Source organism: Carassius gibelio, chromosome B5 (genome assembly GCF_023724105.1).
Source record: "Carassius gibelio isolate Cgi1373 ecotype wild population from Czech Republic chromosome B5, carGib1.2-hapl.c, whole genome shotgun sequence".
NCBI classification, from domain to species: Eukaryota; Metazoa; Chordata; class Actinopteri; order Cypriniformes; family Cyprinidae; genus Carassius; species Carassius gibelio.
The window spans coordinates 5,257,714-5,277,729 of NC_068400.1; the positions used below are offsets into that span (position 1 = coordinate 5,257,714).

The 20,016-nt window shown below is 39.4% G+C and overlaps 3 protein-coding genes across 3 annotated transcripts in view; 2 read left to right on the forward strand and 1 right to left on the reverse strand.

Annotated features, from left to right (window-relative positions):
• Nucleotides 1-4,036, forward strand: part of LOC127958680 (taperin) — a 49,188-nt gene extending 45,152 nt beyond the window's left edge. Inside the window, exons 3-4 of the mRNA XM_052557639.1 lie at nt 1,023-1,138; nt 1,811-4,036. Coding sequence (XP_052413599.1) covers nt 1,023-1,138; nt 1,811-1,873 — 179 coding nt within the window. The 3' untranslated portion in view covers nt 1,874-4,036. The remainder of the gene's footprint in view (nt 1-1,022; nt 1,139-1,810) is intronic.
• A 446-nt stretch (nt 4,037-4,482) lies between these two features.
• LOC127958719 (microtubule nucleation factor SSNA1-like) lies at nt 4,483-7,787 on the reverse strand. Its single transcript, XM_052557691.1, has 3 exons — nt 7,457-7,787; nt 5,739-5,938; nt 4,483-4,812 (listed from the first exon to the last, which is right to left on the reverse strand). Exons 1-3 carry the CDS (start codon nt 7,506-7,508, stop codon nt 4,717-4,719), a joined length of 348 nt encoding a protein of 115 aa, XP_052413651.1. The 5' UTR covers nt 7,509-7,787; the 3' UTR covers nt 4,483-4,716.
• A 294-nt stretch (nt 7,788-8,081) lies between these two features.
• Nucleotides 8,082-20,016, forward strand: part of LOC127957625 (anaphase-promoting complex subunit 2-like) — a 13,519-nt gene continuing 1,584 nt past the window's right edge. The window contains exons 1-7 of the mRNA XM_052556248.1: nt 8,082-8,128; nt 8,254-8,358; nt 8,502-8,757; nt 9,357-9,672; nt 10,319-10,451; nt 19,655-19,856; nt 19,947-20,013. Of these exons, the coding sequence (XP_052412208.1) occupies nt 8,293-8,358; nt 8,502-8,757; nt 9,357-9,672; nt 10,319-10,451; nt 19,655-19,856; nt 19,947-20,013 (1,040 nt within the window). The 5' untranslated portion in view covers nt 8,082-8,128; nt 8,254-8,292. The remainder of the gene's footprint in view (nt 8,129-8,253; nt 8,359-8,501; nt 8,758-9,356; nt 9,673-10,318; nt 10,452-19,654; nt 19,857-19,946; nt 20,014-20,016) is intronic.

Below are 20,016 nucleotides of genomic sequence, written 5' to 3' on the forward strand. Positions count from 1 at the left end.
AATAGTTTTCTATTTGAATATACTTTAAAAAAAATAATTTATTCCTGTGATGCAAAGCTGAATTTTCAGCATCATTACTCCAGCCCTCAGTGACATGTAACATCCAGTCTATCACATGATCATTTAGAAATCATTCTAATATTCTGATTTATTATGAGAGTTGGAAACAGTTCTGCTGTCTAATATATTTGATGAATAAAAGGTTAAAAAGAACTGCATTTATTCAACAACAAAAAATTCTAATAATATATATTCTAATAATATATTTTCTTTACTATCACTTTTTATCAATTTAACACATCCTTGCTGAATAAAAGTATTGATTTTATTTTAAAAAAAGAAAGAAAAAAAATTACTGAGCCCCAATTACTGACCAGTAGTTTATATTGTTATTAAAAAAATATTTATATTTTAAAAACATAGCTTCTTTTTCTTTTCTTTTTTTTTTACTTTTTATTCATCAAAGTATCCCAAAAAAGTATCACATGTTCTGAAAAAATATTAAGCATCAGAACTATTTCCAACTTTGATAATGAATCATCATATTAGAATGATTTCTAAAGGATCATGTGATAATGATCCTAAAAATTCAGTTTTGCATCACAGAAATAAATGATAATTTAAAACATAATAAATTTAAAAACCATTATTTTAAATTGTAATAATATATCCCAATATTTTTTTTTTCTTCTGTATTTTGATCAAATAAATGCAGGCTTGATGAGCAGAAGAAACTTCTTTCAAAAACATAAAAAATTATAATGTTTCTGTACTGTTTATATATGTGTGTGTGTGTATGTATATATATATATATATATATATATATATATATATATATATATATATATATATATATATATATATATAATTTGTAACATATAACGTTAAGTAAACATCATTATCATTTTAATATATTGTATATTATTGTCTTAATATTTAAAGTGTACAGTAAATGGAGTACAGTTTCTTTGATAGTTCTATAGTCTAGAGTGACATAAATGCCTTTCTTCACTTGTCCTCAGATCTTTCCAGTTACACACCTAAACACTCCGTGGAGTTTAACGCATGGCAAGAACACAAGCTTGATAAGTCTGCTCACCAGGGGGAAGATACTTCACAGAGTACAGAAGAGGTCATGGTAAGAAATAAGAATATGTCCAAAATTCTGGTGTAAATTGAGAAGAACATGATATTTGTACCTGTCCATGTAAAATAAGGGCATTATGTGAACTCTTTGGGAATGACACTGTCATTAAAATCCCATTATTTTTTATTATTATTACTTATAATAGTAACCTGTCATAATAATAAAAATAAATTGTTGAGTTTAAAATCAACATATTAGAATCCTTTGAAAATGTTACAGAAAAGTACTTTTTAAATATATTAAAATAGGAAGCAGCTATTATAAATTGCAATACTATTCCCAAGATTACTATTTTTACCGTTTGATTAAATTAATGCAAATGTAATTTATTAATGCAAAAATAAAAATGAAAAATCTTATCAAACATACAATTGTAGTATCTACAATATTACGTATTTTTATAAACATTTTAGGGGTTGTGTTATTGTCAGTTATTTTTGACCAAACTAATATTAGTGACCATGTATTTCCAGTAATTTTAGCACATCTCTCTTGAACAAGCCAGATGGTTTTAGGCATTGATTACTGTATTTCCGTTGCACAAATGCTACAAAACAGGTTTCACAACAAAGTTTAATATTTAGGTTCAGCAGTAGAACAAACCCCTGAGTAACAGTATTAATATTGTCCTGTAAAGAACCAAATCCCTTTTTTTTTCACCAGCTGACACCTGCTGATAGCTCCTCTCTGTCAGACTTCAGCAGTGAACCAGCCCTCTACTTCTAAATCTTCCGGATGTCTGGAAAATACGGGACCAACCATTGCCTGCCAGCACCAGTCTGGAAGCAAAGAAACAACTTCCAGAACAGTGGGACCAGTAGCAAACCAGCACGGAAACATACATTCCCTATTCAATGCCCATACACCATCATCGTCAACAGCAGGACTGTTCTCATTGCTGATCCACACAGTGGATGTGTCACTCACATTTATCCTCCTGTTGCCACCGATTGTGATTGTGATAGACATGGAAAATGGCTCAAACAGTCATTCCACTCTTGAATTCCACTCTTCCATCACATACTTGCTCGACGTATGTAATCCTCACCTCATGAAAGTGACCAAATTTCTAAAAGAGAGAAAGATGTGAGACTTCTCTTAAAGTAGAGAAGGAAGCTTGGAAGGTGTGTAATGGGACTCCAGAAAGATATAATATTAGGGTGAAGCAACAAAAAATTAAATAAGTGACTTATGTACAGTATGACTGGTAAAAGGGTGCCACAATCTATGTTCATTGTGATGTTTTTGTATATGCATGTGTAGGTCTGTATTGACATGACTCCCAAACTATAGAAGCCCTCCACTTTAGTTTCATTTGTTTCCTTTTGTATGTCTGTGTTTCAGTCAAGGTAGGCATTTCATGCACACACTGATATACTATACAGCTAAAATATACTAATAACACGTTAGTGATCCTAGATCTGTTTTAACGAGCAGCTTTTAATTGGTCAAAACAATTAATTTTGCTTTTCTTTTTATGGTAATAGAATTTATTAATCACTTAAAATTTCTGTCATAATTCGGATCACAAATTCAATCATGAATGCAAGTCAATCTTGTGAAGAAATGCCCAGGTTCAATTTCACCCCATAGCATAAATACAACAAAGGCTGTTTTTAGGACTACCTCTGTAAATTTTTGTTTTATTTATATGACATTTACACATTTCCTTCCTTCTCATTTTCATAATAATGAAAAATATTCTCAACGGTTTCCATTATCATAATCTAGTAAAAATATATGCAATACCAATTTCATTGTATTATTAAATAATTTTTTACATTATGGTAATGATAATTTCAGTGGGATGGGTTGTACCTTATTCACATTCTAAAAATCCTGTTTAAGAAACACATTTAACATATACATTTATTACCTCACTTTTTTATTTTAATCTGACCTGGAAGTGTTCTTGACAGGCTTTGTTAGATTTATGCTGTGCAAAAATGAATTAGTTTGTCAATATTCCTGCTTTAGTTTTGAACTGTACATTCTTGCATTCTTTATGATGGAAATATTAGTTTGTTATTGGGCACGCTGTATTCATGGGCCACGTGTGTGTGCGAAACACGAAGACTACATACACACAATGCCAACTGATTTGAGTGTGTCATATCTGTTAAATGACTTTGCCGTATCTGCTGACATGTCTCCTCAGCCTCTCCGACCAGTATTGATGTAGTTTATACGCTCCAGGATGAAGTTTTCATAATTTATTTCATGCATTTTTTATCACTTTTTCACATTTTTAGTCATAGGGCAAACATATTTTACATCTTAGTCCTGTGCTTCTTCATTCATTTGCACTGTTCTGTTTTTGCTTTATTTTGCACCTTACGCAGCTCTTGGTTGGAATAATGCCTATTAGGGATCGAATATCACATTTCTTGAAATTGATTTAACAAAAATAGTATGTGTATCCATTGAGAGCATAACATTTACTTGAAGCACCAGCTATAGCCCTTATCAGCTCAAAACTGCTGATCAATATTCTCTGCACAATTATTTTTTAAGACTCTGGCTTTGTTCACACTGCACACAATTCTGATTTGGTCTCCTAATAAAATGTTTAGGGCCGACTGTCTGTGCTGTTATTTTGAAGGTGGTGAATTTGGATCCATTTCTTCAAACAGTGTAGTCAATATCTGGTATAATGTAGACTTAACCAGTGACATCAGCTTGTGTATGTCAGGTTTTGATTGTTCTTGTAAAAAAAAAAAAAGCTAAATGCAGCCTTGGAGACATGTTGATTTATTATTTTTTGAACGGTAGTACATTTGAAACTTGCTGCCTGTCTGAACAAAGCCTTTGAACCCATGTTTTTTCATGTCACATAATTAAGGGCAAATTTTATTTAAGAGAATGTTAAAATAAAGCTATTTTACCAAGTGTTAGAATTCAACCAAGTCTTATTGTACATTCTAGTTCAATTTGTCACTTTAGCACATTCCAGTCTATAACAGATCCTCCAGATGTTCTTTGCAAACATTAAATATTCTTAAGGGATGTATATTAGATGTTCAGAGTGTTGGGAACTATTGTTTTTGTGTCTTACAAAATGTAATGCCACTTCAAGTGCTTCATTAGTTCCTGTAACTCTAGTCAAGCTGCTCATTGCTCTGGTGGTTAATATAGTTTATGTCAAAACGTTTCTTCATCCTTTTTGTTTTATTCATCAAGAGAATATTAAATGTACAATTTTGTTTTGATGAATTTGAGGGGAGAAAATGTCAAAAAACAAGGAAATGTTCAATAAACGAATGAAGGCTATGAAGTGTTCACAGTTTATCTTAGAAGGCTAATCTTTACATAAAGAAATTCCCTTTAAAAACATCAAAAATTCACAATATATCTTTATTAAAACATTACACCAGACACCAAGCTATATCAAAACAATTTATAACCTATACATCAGATACAGAACTTCCAAATAGGAATGAGAAGTTATATTCTGAATTTATATGTTGATTACAAAAGGGAAGGCTGGTAAAGATAAAAGAGAAGAAGTTAGAGAGGATAACAATGGAATGTATACACACACACACACAAATAGAAATATTCAACATTAATCAATGATCTTTGCTGCTTCTTGGTTCAGTGGCTTTGGTCAGATTCCCTGTTTCCTTCTTTAAAACACTCAAAAGTGTCTGAGAGCTTTCAAGAATCTGAGAGATAGAGAGAACAGGTTTAGTCAAACAAGAATGACACTTGCACTGAGACTGAAGTTCATCAGTTTGGCAAAGGCTAAAAAAGTTCAATTTAAACCGAACCAAACAAAAAAAAAAAAATTGCTTTATGTAAGCGTTTTCTGCAGTTGTCCAAACACTGGCATCATTATTTCAAAACACTAAAGAGGATAGTAGATCTTTTTTTTTATTTTTTATTAACCAACAACATATATAATTACATTTTAATTATAGAGTAGAGGCTAGATCTTTTTAATATGTAGAAGTGACTATATTATATCTAATAAAGTTTGAATGTACTGACAAACCAGTATATCGACCTGGATGATTAATTTGCTAATATACACCTAAAATGGTGGAAGACGTAACTTGGGGGAGAAGAATGGTTGCATAAAGTCATTATTTTAGTTTTATTTGTGCACAAAAAGTATTCTCGCAAGTAGTTTCGCAAAAACGTAAGTTGAGCCACTGATGGACTGTTTTACCGATGTCCTTACTACGAACATTATATTTGCATTGCTGTCTATAGAAGGGTTTAGAGAGCTGTCAGATTTCATCAAAATATCTTAATTTGTGTTCTGAAGATCAACAAAGGTCTTATGGGTTTGGAAAGACATCAGGGTAATGACAGAATTTTAATTTTCGGGCGAACTAACCCTTTAAGTTTTCATATGTGCAACATTAATAAAGCTACAGTAGTTGTTGGTTTTTCTGATCCTTCCCGATTAGTAGTAGTATATTTTTATTTAATGTCAGCATCTTAGGCTATTTTCTTTTACAAATACAAGTATTACAAAAACAATAAAAACCAGCAAACAAACACATAGTTATATTACACAATAGTTTTGTTCCCCTCCCAATGAAGAGAACATGAAATATTAAAAACAGGTTGACTGTGTCCTTACCTTCATGTATGCTGCCTCTGTCTCCGCGATGGTGCGGTCAAAGTCAGCGCGGGCAGCAAGGCGGCGTGCCAGGCTCTCGTTCACACGACTCAGCTTTTCTGTCAGCACACGGATATCATGCTGCAGACGACTTTTCTCTGCTTCCTCCTGCTGGATCAGCCGGTTTAAATCTTCTCTTTTAGAGCACAGTTCCTCTATGCCTGAGAAAGACGAGGAGAATGAAGGGGGCAATTTTTAAGAAGAAATTAAAAGGCGGCTTCAGGCACATGCCGAAAATAATGTTTTCCTTGCGTTTCTTTACATTCATGTTGTGATTGCTGTAAGGGAGTATGTATAAGTTGCAGACGAAGGCTTGCTCAGCAGTTCCTCCTACTAATTGAAGCAATAATGTGCAGGACTTTATCAACCACTGATTCAAGCTGTCAGGTCACTCTGTGAATATTAATCCATCACAATGTACAATGATTGTGAAACTAAAAATGTACTGATGGACAGGCCGTCTGTTCAGCTTGTTTCAACTTGCATCTCTAGACCCTAAAGTTTGTGTGTGTATATACACATGCTTTAAAAAGGTCTGTGATCAGTAAGATTTTATTTATTTTTTTATGTAAAAGTCTATTAAGCTTCTCTCTTTATTTCATCCAAAAATAGCACTTAAGATAGCACAAAATATAAATATTCTGTAACTATATACACTACTGTTTAAAAGTATTTATTTATTTTTAAAGAAATTAATACTTTTATTCAGCAAGTATGTGTTAAACAGATAAATAAATGATAGGAAAGCCTTATATTGTTACAAAAGTTTTCTATTTTGAATAAATGCTGTTCTTCTGAACTTGAATTTATCAACAAATCCTAAAAAAGTATCACAGGTTCCAAAAGAATTAAGTGGCATAATAGTTTCCAAAACTGATAATAAATATGTTCAGAATGATTTCTAAAGGATTATGTGACACTAAAAATTTGAGTAATGGATGAAAAGCTCAGCTTTGCCACCACAGGAAGAAATTATATTTTAAAGTATATTTAAAAAGAAAGCAGTTAGTTTAAATTGTAATATTTCACAATGTTACAGTTTTTTTAATGTATTTGTGATCACATAAATACAGCCGTCATGAGCATAAGAGACTTCTTTTCAATATGAAATACGTTTGTTTGTACAAAGACAAATAGCATAAGAACACTTTGTTTTAAAAGAGGAAATTTTTGGGAATATAAATGTATTACCTTTTATCATTAAACTAGAACAGCTGTAATGTTGAAAGTGAATATAGAAAAAGTTTTGTTACACTTTCTGCTTTCTCAAATGTTGGTGAAACAGGTTACAAACAGTTTTTGTAATGAACTCTGGTTACTCTGCTGGTAACCTGTATTAACTTTGAAAAGAGAACTGACCTCTGATAATGCAATGACACTAAACTTTAAACATGTCCAAATACTTTTTTAAACCACTGAAGCCTTAAAGGAATGCCTATTTACGTCTCTCACAAAAACACACGTCTTCTTTGCCCTCAGTTAGTTATAAAAGAAAAAAAGGCACAGGATGACAGGTGTCACAAAAGTCTTCTAATCACTACTAAGCTACTATAATGACTACAATTGGTAGCGTAGACTAGCTGAATACAAGTTTCTTATACCCATGACAAAGTAACATACAACTATAAGAAAGTAATATCAAAAAGAAAACAATATTTTTTAGGTCGATGTCTACTTACACTTGACAAGCTCATTGTTGTAGGTTTGCAGCGCTGCTCCTTGCTGGGTCATTCTGATTAGCAGGCTAGCTCTGTAACTACAAGAAGAGGCCCGCCTGCACTAGTTTAATCACTAAGAGCGTTTCATGCAACTTAGCATTGAAGTCTGTTTGTTGGTTGTACCTTGTGAGTCAGATTCTTGCTTGAATTAGCAAACCACTAACTTTACTGAGCGTTAAATGGAACACATCTGCGAGGGGAGTAACGTTAAAGAAAACATTCCAGAAGCCCAGCAGCGATTAAGTCAAGTCTCCCTCCTGTTTCCATAGGAACGTTCAAGAAGCGTCATCACGTCGGTTTCCGTTAGGCTTTTATTTTAGAATTTAGGATAGTAAAAACAATACAGTCAGATACATTTAAATATTAATCTCGAATAGAGCCAAATACCTGCGCACTACCTGCACGTATGATTATTTATTATTTTTTTATTATTGTTGTTGTTGTCATTACCAGTACTAATAGTTTTATTTATTTATTTGTTATACATGTTTTATTTATTCAACATAATAAGACTACTATTTATTATTATTATTATTATTATTATTATTATTATTACTACTACTACTACTACAAACAACGTCAGCGTGTCGTCATCTGCGAGCGACAAGCGTTTGAAGAATAGCGCTGTAATTTGTAGGTGTTATGTCTAAAGAGAATCATTTAAATGCTTTGATCATATGATTTTGGATTACACAGTCATGGAGTAAAATGAAAATATACGCATGGTAACGTGACAAAACATTATTCTTGTATCCCAGGGTATATGACTATTGTTTACACTACAGCCTGAGAGAGGAATGAACGAAGCCCAGTCGATGCCGCAGGGTCTTTCTGCAGCCTGGGACACAGTGACATCTGCACTGGTGAGTGTTAGATATAATACGGTGTAACTGGGTAAAAACGGTTGCTGAAATCGCGTCTGGTCTAAATCCAGCTTCTAATTGTAGCTTCATTAACAAAGCAAGTACCTTTGGAAAACGTTGAAACCCAATCATGATTCTCTTAGGTGTCTCCTGTGCCACCAAATGCTTCTACTGATAAGGTTCTCTCTGAAGCCTTGGCCCTGCTGGGTGTACATGGACTGGGTCAGTATGTGGAAGGTTGGCTGCTTGAGACTCTGCAGGTGCGTTTGACTACTTCTGTTGCACCAGACTTCTGGACGGGGCTCAAGCAGCCAGAGGGGGAGTCACAGGAGAGAGACAGGGCAAAGGCTTTAATAGAAGCCTTCCAAAACCTTCTCCAAGAGCTGCAACCTTTCCTTGGTATTTCACACCCTACTCGTTTGGCAACTGTTTTTATTCAAATATATTTACATTTATTAACAGCCTATGTGTATTTGAAAAACAGATGTTAGAAAAGTATAGAGTTTGTTTATTGTTGCAGTTGTGACATAGCTGACTTAATTTTATTAGAAAAGCTATAAAACTACAGTAAACTATATAAAGTGTACTTTTTGTTGCTGGTTGAAACTCTAAAATCGAGACGTTGTAGAATAGTTGCTCTCAACTGCCCAACATAATTCTCTCTGTCTCTCTTGTTTTAATATATTAATTTATAATATTTATGTTTATAATTAATAATAATAATCCCCTTAGTTGACCCTTCAGGTGTTGAGCTATTGTTTTTGTAAAGTCAATGGAGTTCTGTAGTAAGTTGTATTTTGAAACTTTGAAGCTTTTTTCCTAGACACTGATATATTTTTCCTTAAATGTTTACGTTCCATAATGTGAAATCTAAAAGTTCTGATGTCTTAATGTATTATTTATAATTTTTATTTTGGATTTAAGGGGAAATTGTGACCAGATTTTTTTGTCCAGTGTTTCTTGAGTCTACTGTGTTAATATCTCTTTTATTTCTCAAGATGGTCTTGAGAGACTGGGCTCATGGCAGGATGAGGGTCGTGGAGGTCTGTCTGGTCCAGGGGCCTGTGGTCTGACAGAGAGAGCTTTCTCTGTCATTCGTGCCATTCTTCTGTTCTCTCCTCCACCTGTGCTGCAAGAGCGTGTGTTAGAGTTTTACAGCCGCACATTCTCCGTACACATGAGTCAGGCCGGGGAAGCAGTGGAGGCTGAGGAGGGCCATGATGAAGGTGGTTTGTGCCCAGGCTGTGCCGTCCTCCCTCACCTGTGTTGGTGTCAGGAAGCTCTAGAGCAGCTTCAAGGGCTCAGCCACATACTGTGAGTTGAAGAGAAATACTGTACCATTCTGATAATACTACAGATGCTGCCCTTTCCTTTGTTGTTTAATCACTACTTGCATAATGTTGCTGTGGTGTAAGAGAGCTGAATGTCTGTATCATTTAATTTGTGCAAGTCTTTGAAATGGAATTCTAGCATGCAGCATATTATACAGTACATACAGTTTACTACAATTTTTTTTTTTTTGTAAAAGCATGCAGTATTCCCAGTAGTATTTTATATAGTATGTTTCATTTTACACATTAAAATACATTTTCTGTGTCCAACAACAGGAGAAGCAATGTGCTCAGTGCAAAACATTTTTGTTTTGCATCTTAATCAGTATCACAACAGACAATAGTGATATGGATTGATTTTATTTATGGAGAAGTATTTACAATATTTTATCTAATGAAATGGACTCAAAAAGTTAACTTCAAAATTCTTATATACTCAACAGAATAAAACATTAATATGTGTGCTAACATTCATAGGCATCCATAGCTATTACTGCATAACAGTAACATTTAAAGAATATCAAATACATCAAGTACTTTCTTGGAGAGGTGGATTGCTAGGATATATAATGTCTTCATAAATGTCTGATGAAGATTTCTTATCTAATATCTTATAATGTTCATTTCAGCTCCACACTACAGCTGTTGGAGCGTGTGAGCTCAGAGGCCGTGACCAGCATCTTGCACCAGCTGATAGAGAAGAGGATGGAGCAGCGCTGCAGGGGAGAATACGAAAGCTCTTTTCTCACAGACTTCAATGATGTAAACACTTTTCAAACAGTTACAAAGCAGAAGATGTTTAATTTGGTATGATCTTGAATGTTGATGCTTCAAATTATGCACAAGGGTTTAAATTTATGTAAAAATTCCATTAAGAGTCCGAAATGTGTAACTTGATTCATGTAGATTTTAAATTAGGTTGATTTGTCTGCACAAAACCTCTGCCAACTAGAACGACTAGAAGTGTGTGCAAATTCTGATGTGTGGCAGCTTTAAATAATGATAATTTATATCATTACATTAACATTTGATCTTTTGAAAAGTTCTACACGTGTAAAAACACTTCAAGTTTTTTATTATGGGTTTGGGGGTGTTCAGCAGATCCTGAACCCAAAGTCTGTGCAGCAGTCGTATGTAAAAGACCCCATAAATATGGGGTAGATCAGCGGTTCTCAATTCCAGTCCTCGCACCCCCCAGCTCTGTACATTTTGCATGTCCCTCTTTGTTAACACACCTAATTCAGATTATCAGCTCATTAGAAGTGCTCTGAAACCTGTTGAAGTTTACTTTACTTTGGAACATTTATTCACAGATTTGCACTGCACAGTGTCTTCACACACAGACAAGTGTGACATCATATAGCTCGGTAAATAAATACATTTTAAACTCTTCAGTGCACTTTTGAATGGAACATACATTTGCTTCAAACTGGAATCATGGCAGAATATCCTGTGGCATCAGGGCACTTTCATTCGAATAGAACAAACATCTGATGCGATAAGAGAGACATACAAAATGTGCAGATCAGGGGGTCACGAGAACTAGATATAAGAAGATGATAATATATTTTTATAATATATTTTATAATATATTATTATAATATATTTTTTTAATACACTGTACAAATTAGTGAGAATTTTTCTATTTGAAATGGTTGATTGGTTAAGAAACAGTCAATCCTAAAAATAACAGCTGCACTTCATTTTAAACTATGCTCATATGAAGTGTACTTAACCAAGAATTTCAAAAACAAGTACAAATACAAAAGTAACTAATTTAATGTAAATGGACTTTAGGATCAGTGTTATTACGTTGTTATTATCTACTCATTGTAATAACTTTTGCAAGTACATAATATTTGCCTAAAAAACAGGACTGTACAATAAAAAGCTGACAAAATCATAACATTGATTAAAGGGATCACCCAAAAATCTAAATTATGTCATTAATAACTCACCCTCATGTCGTTCCAAATCCGTGAGACCTCTGTTCATCTTCGGAACACAGTTTAAGATATTTTAGATTTAGTCCGGGAGCTCTCAGTTCTTCCATTGAAACTGTGTGTATGGTATACTGTCCATGTCCTGAAAGGTAATAAAAACATCATCAAATCGAACTGAATCGTTTGAAACGGTCTCCAATAAGCATTAATCCACAAATGACTTAAGCTGTTAACTTTTTTAATGTGGCTAACACTCCCTCTGAATTAAAACAAACCAATATCCCGGAGTAATTCATGTACTCAAACAGTATACTGACTGAACTGCTGTGAAGAGAGAACGTCTCTGGTTACTCACGTAACCTTAGTTCCCAGAGAGGAGGGAATGAGACATTACGTATGGGGAAATCCATTTCCTCGAAATTATGAAATCTGATTGAATAACTCTTTTGCTTGCAAATAGCCAATGGCACCCTCGCCCTCACCTGATTGGCTGACAGACATCAATATAGGAGAAGACGGGCGCCAAAAACCTCAGAATCTTCGACTGAACGAGAGTTATGAGGCTGGAAGGTTTTACACATGGCAGGTTACGTAATGTCTCGTTCCCTCCTCTCAGGGAACTAAGGTTACGTGAGTAACCGGAGACGTTCCCTTATCGAGTCGGTCTCTCGACATTACGTGTGGGGAACAATAAAACCCCCGCCGTGTGGGAAATACTGTCCGGCCCAGCTCGCATCGAGCCACAGAAGAGCATAAGCACTAATTCTTACAGCGTGTTAGCTCTAGGTCGGGTACCGGACCTGGTTGAAACCCCTCTTGGCAGATATCCAAATCAGCTCCTACACCATCCTAATCCCGTGCACCCAGATAAGCAACACTGGTGTGATATGGGGAAAATGCAGCAATATGTTGGTGCTTGGGAATACACTGCCGGCTTACAATGCGGGCATAATAAAGGGGCCACATTAGATAGTGAATGAATACCTCAACCATTGCTATTACTAAAATAACTGACTCTGTCTATAAGCACACAGGTCTATAAGCAGGTTCAAAAGGTGGGTCGGACAGCGCACTAAGCACGACCGGTCCCAGACAAGCCGCCTAGCTCCCCGAAGAAGCTCGTTATCAGGGGGTGCCTCCCCACTGAATGGCCGTCTAGCAAGTCACGAAAAACGGCGATAGCTGCCACGTAGACTTTCACTGTAGATGGGGAACTGCCAGCATCCAGACGTTCCTGTAGGAAGGTCAGAATAATGGAGATATCGCAACTCCTGGGGTCCTCATTTTTGTCAACACACCAGTTAGCAAATACTTTCCACTTCAGAGTGTATAAACACCTCGTCGAAGGGGCTCTAGCCTCTGCTATTGTCTGCAGCACTCGCTGATTTACTCCACGCTGATCTGCCACACATGCAGGTCCCAAAGCTCTGGGTTGGGGTGCCATATGGTGCCCCTCGCCTGGGATAAGAGGTCCCTTCTCGGCGGGATCCGCCACGGGGGAAGCCGCGATATGTTCACCAGTTCCGGGAACCACGGCTGGTTGGGCCATTTGGGTGCTACCAGGATCAACGCACATCTCTCCTCCCTTATCTTTTGCAGCACCAGCGGCATTAACTTGACTGGGGGAAAACCATACTTCCATCCCTTGGGCCAGTGGCTGGACAGCACGTCCCCCCCAGTGGGCGTTCTCTTGCAACGCAAAGAGGTCGATCTCCGCTTTGCCAAACAGATTCCAGATCATATTTATCTTTGCGGATGGAGCCTCCATTCTCCGTGTACAATGCCGTCCCTGGACAGCATGTTCGCTCCACAATTCAAACTGCCCGGTACGTGCACTGCTTGAATCGACAGAAGTACCCTGTCCGTCCATAACAGCAGCTGTCTCGCTAATCCCTGCAGGGATCGCGAATGCAAACCTCCCTGGCGATTGATGTACGCCACCACCGCCGTGTTATCCGTTCTGATGAGAACATGACCGTGTTTCACAAACAGAAGGAAACTCTGCAGCGCTAGATGAACCGCTTCCATCTCCAAGCAGTTTATATGCCAGCACATCTCCCCACCCCTTGGCCACGTACCGAAAGCTGGTCTGCCATCGCATAGGGCTCCCAAGCCTGATAGTGATGCATCCGTAGTGACCACTACACATCTGACCACTCTGCCCGTAGCAGCACCCTGCTCGAATATGGTCGTGCCGAACCAAGGCGCCAGAGTCTCAAACATGAACACGTTATGATAAGGAGTTCCGTTCCCACTCTCCACGCCTGCAGCTTCACTCGGCTGTGTAACCAGTGTTGAAACGGTCTCATGTGCAACAAGCCCAGTCTGCAGATGGAGGCTGCAGCCGCCATCAGACCGAGCAACCTCTGAAATGTTCTTAAGGCGATAGCTCTGCCTTGAATGAAGAGGGCTAGTGTATTGTGAATCGACTGGATTCTCGGCTCTGACAGCTTCGCGATCATAGTGCGCGAGTCCAGTATCATAACCAGGAATGTGATATATTGGCGCGGCTGCAGTGTGCTCTTCTGAATGTTCACAGACAGCCCCAAACCTGTCAAATGGGCGAGGAGTCTGTGTTTGTGTTCCTCGAGAGCGCTTCTTGACCGTGCGATGACTAACCTTCGAGATAGTTCAGTATGCGCATTCCACTGAGCTTCAGGGGAGCGAATGCTGTATTCATGCACATTGTAAATACACGGGGAGCCAAAGCGAGCCCAAACGGCAACACTTTGAACTGGTACGCCACACCCTCAAATGCAAGACGCAGGAAGCGCCTGTGATGGGGGGCTATCTGGATGTGGAAGTATGCATCCTTTAGATCCACTGCAATGAAGTAATCATCGGGCTGAATGTGCGCAAGGATCTGCTTCACAGTTATCATCTTGAACGTGCGTTTCCCGAGCGCTTTGTTCAGTAATCTCAGGTCTAAGATGGGGCGCATACAGTATTGTTCAAAATAATAGCAGTACAATGTGACTAACCAGAATAATCAAGGTTTTTAGTATATTTTTTATTGCTACGTGGCAAACAAGTTACCAGTATTTTCAGTAGATTGTCAGAAAACAAACAAGACCCAGCATTCATGATATGCACGCTCTTAAGGCTGTGCAATTGGGCAATTAGTTGAAAGGGGTGTGTTCAAAAAAATAGCAGTGTCTACCTTTGACTGTACAAACTCAAAACTATTTTGTACAAACATTTTTTTTTTCTGGGATTTAGCAATCCTGTGAATCACTAAACTAATATTTAGTTGTATGACCACAGTTTTTTAAAACTGCTTGACATCTGTGTGGCATGGAGTCAACCAACTTGTGGCACCTCTCAGCTGTTATTCCACTCCATGATTCTTTAACAACATTCCACAATTCATTCACATTTCTTGGTTTTGCTTCAGAAACAGCATTTTTGATATCACCCCACAAGTTCTCAATTGGATTAAGGTCTGGAGATTGGGCTGGCCACTCCATAACATTAATTTTGTTGGTTTGGAACCAAGACTTTGCCCGTTTACTAGTGTGTTTTGGGTCATTGTCTTGTTGAAACAACCATTTCAAGGGCATGTCCTCTTCAGCATAGGGCAACATGACCTCTTCAAGTATTTTAACATATGCAAACTGATCCATGATCCCTGGTATGCAATAAATAGGCCCAACACCATAGTAGGAGAAACATGCCCATATCATGATGCTTGCACCTCCATGCTTCACTGTCTTCACTGTGTACTGTGGCTTGAATTCAGAGTTTGGGGGTCGTCTCACAAACTGCCTGTGGCCCTTGGACCCAAAAAGAACAATTTTACTCTCATCAGTCCACAAAATGTTCCTCCATTTCTCTTTAGGCCAGTTGATGTGTTCTTTGGCAAATTGTAACCTCTTCTGCACATGCCTTTTTTTTAACAGAGGGACTTTGCGGGGGATTCTTGAAAATAGATTAGCTTCACACAGACGTCTTCTAACTGTCACAGTACTTACAGGTAACTCCAGACTGTCTTTGATCATCCTGGAGGTGATCATTGGCTGAGCCTTTGCCATTCTGGTTATTCTTCTATCCATTTTGATGGTTGTCTTCCGTTTTCTTCCACGTCTCTCTGGTTTTGCTCTCCATTTTAAGGCATTGGAGATCATTTTAGCTGAACAGCCTATCATTTTTTGCACCTCTTTATAGGTTTTCCCCTCTCTAATCAACTTTTTAATCAAAGTACGCTGTTCTTCTGAACAATGTCTTGAACGACCCATTTTCCTCAGCTTTCAAATGCATGTTCAACAAGTGTTGGCTTCATCCTTAAATAGGGGCCACCTGATTCACACCTGTTTCTTCACAAAATTGATGACCTCAGTGATTGAATGCCACACTGCTATTTTTTTGAACACACCCCTTTCAACTAATTCAACTAATTGCCCAATTGCACAGCCTTAAGAGCGTGCATATCATGAATGCTGGGTCTCATTTGTTTTCTGAGAATCTACTGAACCTACTGGTAACTTGTTTGCCACGTAGCAATAAAAAAATATACGAAAAACCTTGATTATTCTGGTTAGTCACATTGTACTGCTATTATTTTGAACAATACTGTACCTCAGTCCTTTTTCGGAACTAGAAAATAACGGCTGAAGAACACGGAATTTCTTCGTTCCTCGGGCACTATCTCTGCTGCTTGTTTGGCCAGGAGAGAGGAGATTTTTGCCCGTAGCAGCGGGGTGCTCTGTTCTGATACTTCTGTCATAATCACACCACCGAAGCAGGGTGGTTTGCGAGTGAACTGGAGCGTATAGCCACGTTTTATCGTGTTGATCACCCAATAAGATGCCGCCGGGAGCTTTGCCCACGCGCTCAGATGACTCAATACAGGGTCTGCGCACCAGCCACCGGGGACCGCTATATGACCGCTATATGAATGGCAGGTGACTCGTCCGCGGCTTCTTGCACGGGATCATACATAGTCACCTCCTCGGGTTTCCCCGAGCTTCCACTTTGCGAAGCGTCTCTCGGGGGAGAGGCTTTGCTTATGTAGCAGGTAATAGTAGAGGGAGGAAGAAAGCTCATTTGCTGAGGCATGTAATGCATGTTTATTGAAACAGAACACAGCGGTTTCATTCTCACAACATTTACATTGTTGACGAACTCCGGGCGGGAACACGCCCTCTTCGGCGCGGGTCCGACGAACACATCCCTAGCTCTCTTCCCCCTTGCCAGCTGGGCGCCCTTTGCTGCTAGAGGCATGTTTAGTACCAAAACGGGGCTTGCCCCTGGCAGAACGGTGGCTCTGGCTCACGGCGCTCTATTGCGCCCTGGAACGTGCGCCTGATATATCCCGCCGGGCGCTGCGCTGAAGAAGACCTGGACCTCGCTGCAGGGGGGGGGGGGGGGGGGGGGGATGAGACCGTTTCGGCCTATTTCTCAGACAGAGATTCCACCGCGACACCGAAAAGACTGGTGGGGCTCACCGGCGCATCCAGAAACTGCCTCTTTTCGGCATTGCGCATGCCGGACAGCGTCAGTCACAGATTGCAATGCAGGACCACAAGGCTGCTCATATTGCGGCCGATTCTCTGTGTGACCTTCTTCGACGCTGCGAGAGCGAGATCCGCCGCCGTGCGCAGCTTCCTGATCCACTCTGGGTCCGGGCTTCAATCGTCCAGGGACCCCAGGAGCCGAGTTTGACCTGTAGGATTGCCATCGTGTGGAGGGCAGATGCTGCATGTCCATCCGATTTGTATGCCTTCTCGGCGATGTGAGCAGTAGCTCGACATGGCCTAGAAGGCAAAGAGGCATTTTTTCAGCCGGGAGAAGACGCCAGGTGGGCCGCGATAGCATCCTCGACGGGAGGCGGTCGCGTGTATCCTAATTTCTCCGCCCCTTCCACTGTCTTCAGCAGCTGGGTCCCCTGTGCATTGGCTTGGGCTGAGAAAGGGGAGCACCATGACCGGGTGAGTTCCTCGTGGACCTCAGAGAAAAAGGGCGCGGGTCTCTGTGGGGCTTCAGCCTGACAGCCCGTGCCGAGGAAGGAACCGTCCATCCATCTCTTAGACGGCAGCTCCTTGGGGGCTGTCCACTCCAATTCCATATCTGCCACCGCGAGGATTGCCGTAAGCTCCGCATCCAGCGAGGCGGGGGCGGCTTCAGGAGGGGCCTCGGACCATGCTCCCGGGTCTGAGGCATTAGTAGACATGGCGTCGTCCTCGTCATATCCAAACTAGACCATTTCCCACGCTTCTAGTGGAGGGTGGTAACTGGCCTCAGAGTATGAGAGGGGATCTTCCACGTGAGGATGGCGTGGGCTTTGGGCCGATGCCAGTACCTCGACAGAATCTGTCAACAGAGCTCTCTGCAGTCTCCCGGTTCACAGCTCGATGGCAGCGGACGGGGGAGAGGCAGGAGATACAGGGCCACCGTTACGGGTAACAGCCAGCCTTGCATGAAGGATCTCGATGGGAAGCTCCTCACAGGAAAGACATCCCGATCCTTCGAATGCCGCCTATGCGTGAGCCCGACTCAGGCACAGCACCCACTGGTCATGTGTGTCCGGGAAATCAATGGGCCCACCACACATGTGGCAAAGTGACATTTTAAGAGTAAAAATCACCGGAATGCGAGAGGGGGTCATTTTCCACAATTTTCCGCTCTGTATGCATGAATCCACGGCGAAACCAGACTCAAGTGAAGAAAAAAGATTCTGAGGTTTTTAGCTATTTGCAAGCAAAACAGTTTTTCAATCAGACTTCATAATTTAGAGGAAATGGATTTCCCCATACGTAATGTCGAGAGACCCACTCGATAAGGGAACTGAAGATGTACACCGAGCCAAGCCAGATAACGAACAAAAGATTGACTCGTTCACAAGTCAAGAACAGGTTGCATCGGTTTTTGGATCACCAGTAGTTCTTTCGGAAAGTTCGATTCAATAAACCGGTTGAAGAAAACGGTTCACCTGTTCTTTTGCGCTCGACGTAAGGATGTCATTTGCGATGATTGTCCTTGATTCAAGCCTTCGGTTTACCCGCGCTCATAACATTAGCACAGAATCAGTTCAGAATCATTCACCAAAAGAACCAGTTCTGTTCAGATGCTCTGTGTGTCATTCTGCTTCACGCTGAATCACACAACACAAGCGCAGTATCATCAGCTCCTCCGTTCTCGAATCAGACGCGCCTGACAGAAATGGTTCTTGACTCGAGAACAAGTCAATCTTTTGTTCGTTTTCTGGCTCGGCTCGGTGTTCATCTTCAGTTCACTCTTCACAGCAATTCAGTCAGTGTACTGTCTGAGTAAATTAATTACTCCGGGATATTGGTTTATTTGAACTCAGAGGGAGTGTCAGCCACATTAAAAAAGTTAACAGCTTAAGTCATTTGTGGATTTATGCTTATTGGAGACGCGAACCGTTTCAAACGATTCAGTTCGATTTGGTGAACTGGTTCAAAAAGATACAGTTACATCGAATGATTCGTTTGCGAACCGGATATGACAAACTGCTTTGTTTTGAACTCTCTCACAACAGACACGGAAGAGAAGACAATGCTGAATAAAGTCGTAGTTTTTGCTATTTTTGGACCAACATGTATTTTTGATGCTTCAACAAATTCTAACTGACCCTCTTTTATCACATGGACTACTTTGATGATGTTTTTCTTACCTTTCTGGACATGGACAGTATACCATACACACCGTTTCAATGGAGGGACTGAGAACTCTTTGACTAAATCTAAAATATCTTAAACTGTGTTCCGAAGATGAACGGAGGTCTCACGGGTTTGGAACGACATGAGGGTGAGTTATTAATGACATAATTTAGATTCTGGGGTGAACTAACCCAATTAAAATAGTCTTAGTTGTTGGTTTTCATTGGTGAGCATAAGCAAGATTTTGAGCTAATTTGCTTCAAGCATATGGTGGATTTGGTTTTTACATTTTAATATTCAAGCCTGAAGTGTCCATTTAAAATAGTGTTAATTAAGAAATTGTGGTTAGTCTTATTGATGGACTCTCATCTAAAATAACACTAATAAATCACTGTGCTTCCAGTGGTTGGGGCAGGTTTTGGGATGGCTGAGTAGGGTGTTTGCCAGTAAGGTGCAAGAGGTAGGCAGTGATGCCACACCTACAGAAGGCACAGGGGGTCAGCCAACCAATGCTCTCCTCCAGCGCTGGCACTGTCACATGCAGCAGTTCTTCTGCCGTATCTATGTAAACATGAGAATCGAGGAGCTCTTCAGTATCATACGAGGTGAGAACGAAACTCTATTAATGTATCATACTACATGTAATCTTATCTTGGTTGTTTCATGGGAAATTAATTTCTGCTTAATTGTTGCAGATTTTCCAGAGTCTATTCCTGCTATTGAGGATCTTAAGTTCTGTCTTGAACGGACCAATCAGAGACAGCA

What these genes read in the sequence shown, in the direction of transcription:
- LOC127958719 (XM_052557691.1), bottom strand. Translation starts at nt 7,508, where the DNA reads ATGACCCAGCAAGGAGCAGCGCTGCAAACCTACAACAATGAGCTTGTC. An exon ending in CAACAATGAGCTTGTCAAGT is followed by an intron (nt 5,939 to 7,456) that starts GTAAGTAGACAT and finishes CGTCTTTCTCAG; the next exon opens with GCATAGAGGAACTGTGCTCT. An exon ending in CAGAGGCAGCATACATGAAG is followed by an intron (nt 4,813 to 5,738) that starts GTAAGGACACAG and finishes TCTATCTCTCAG; the next exon opens with ATTCTTGAAAGCTCTCAGAC.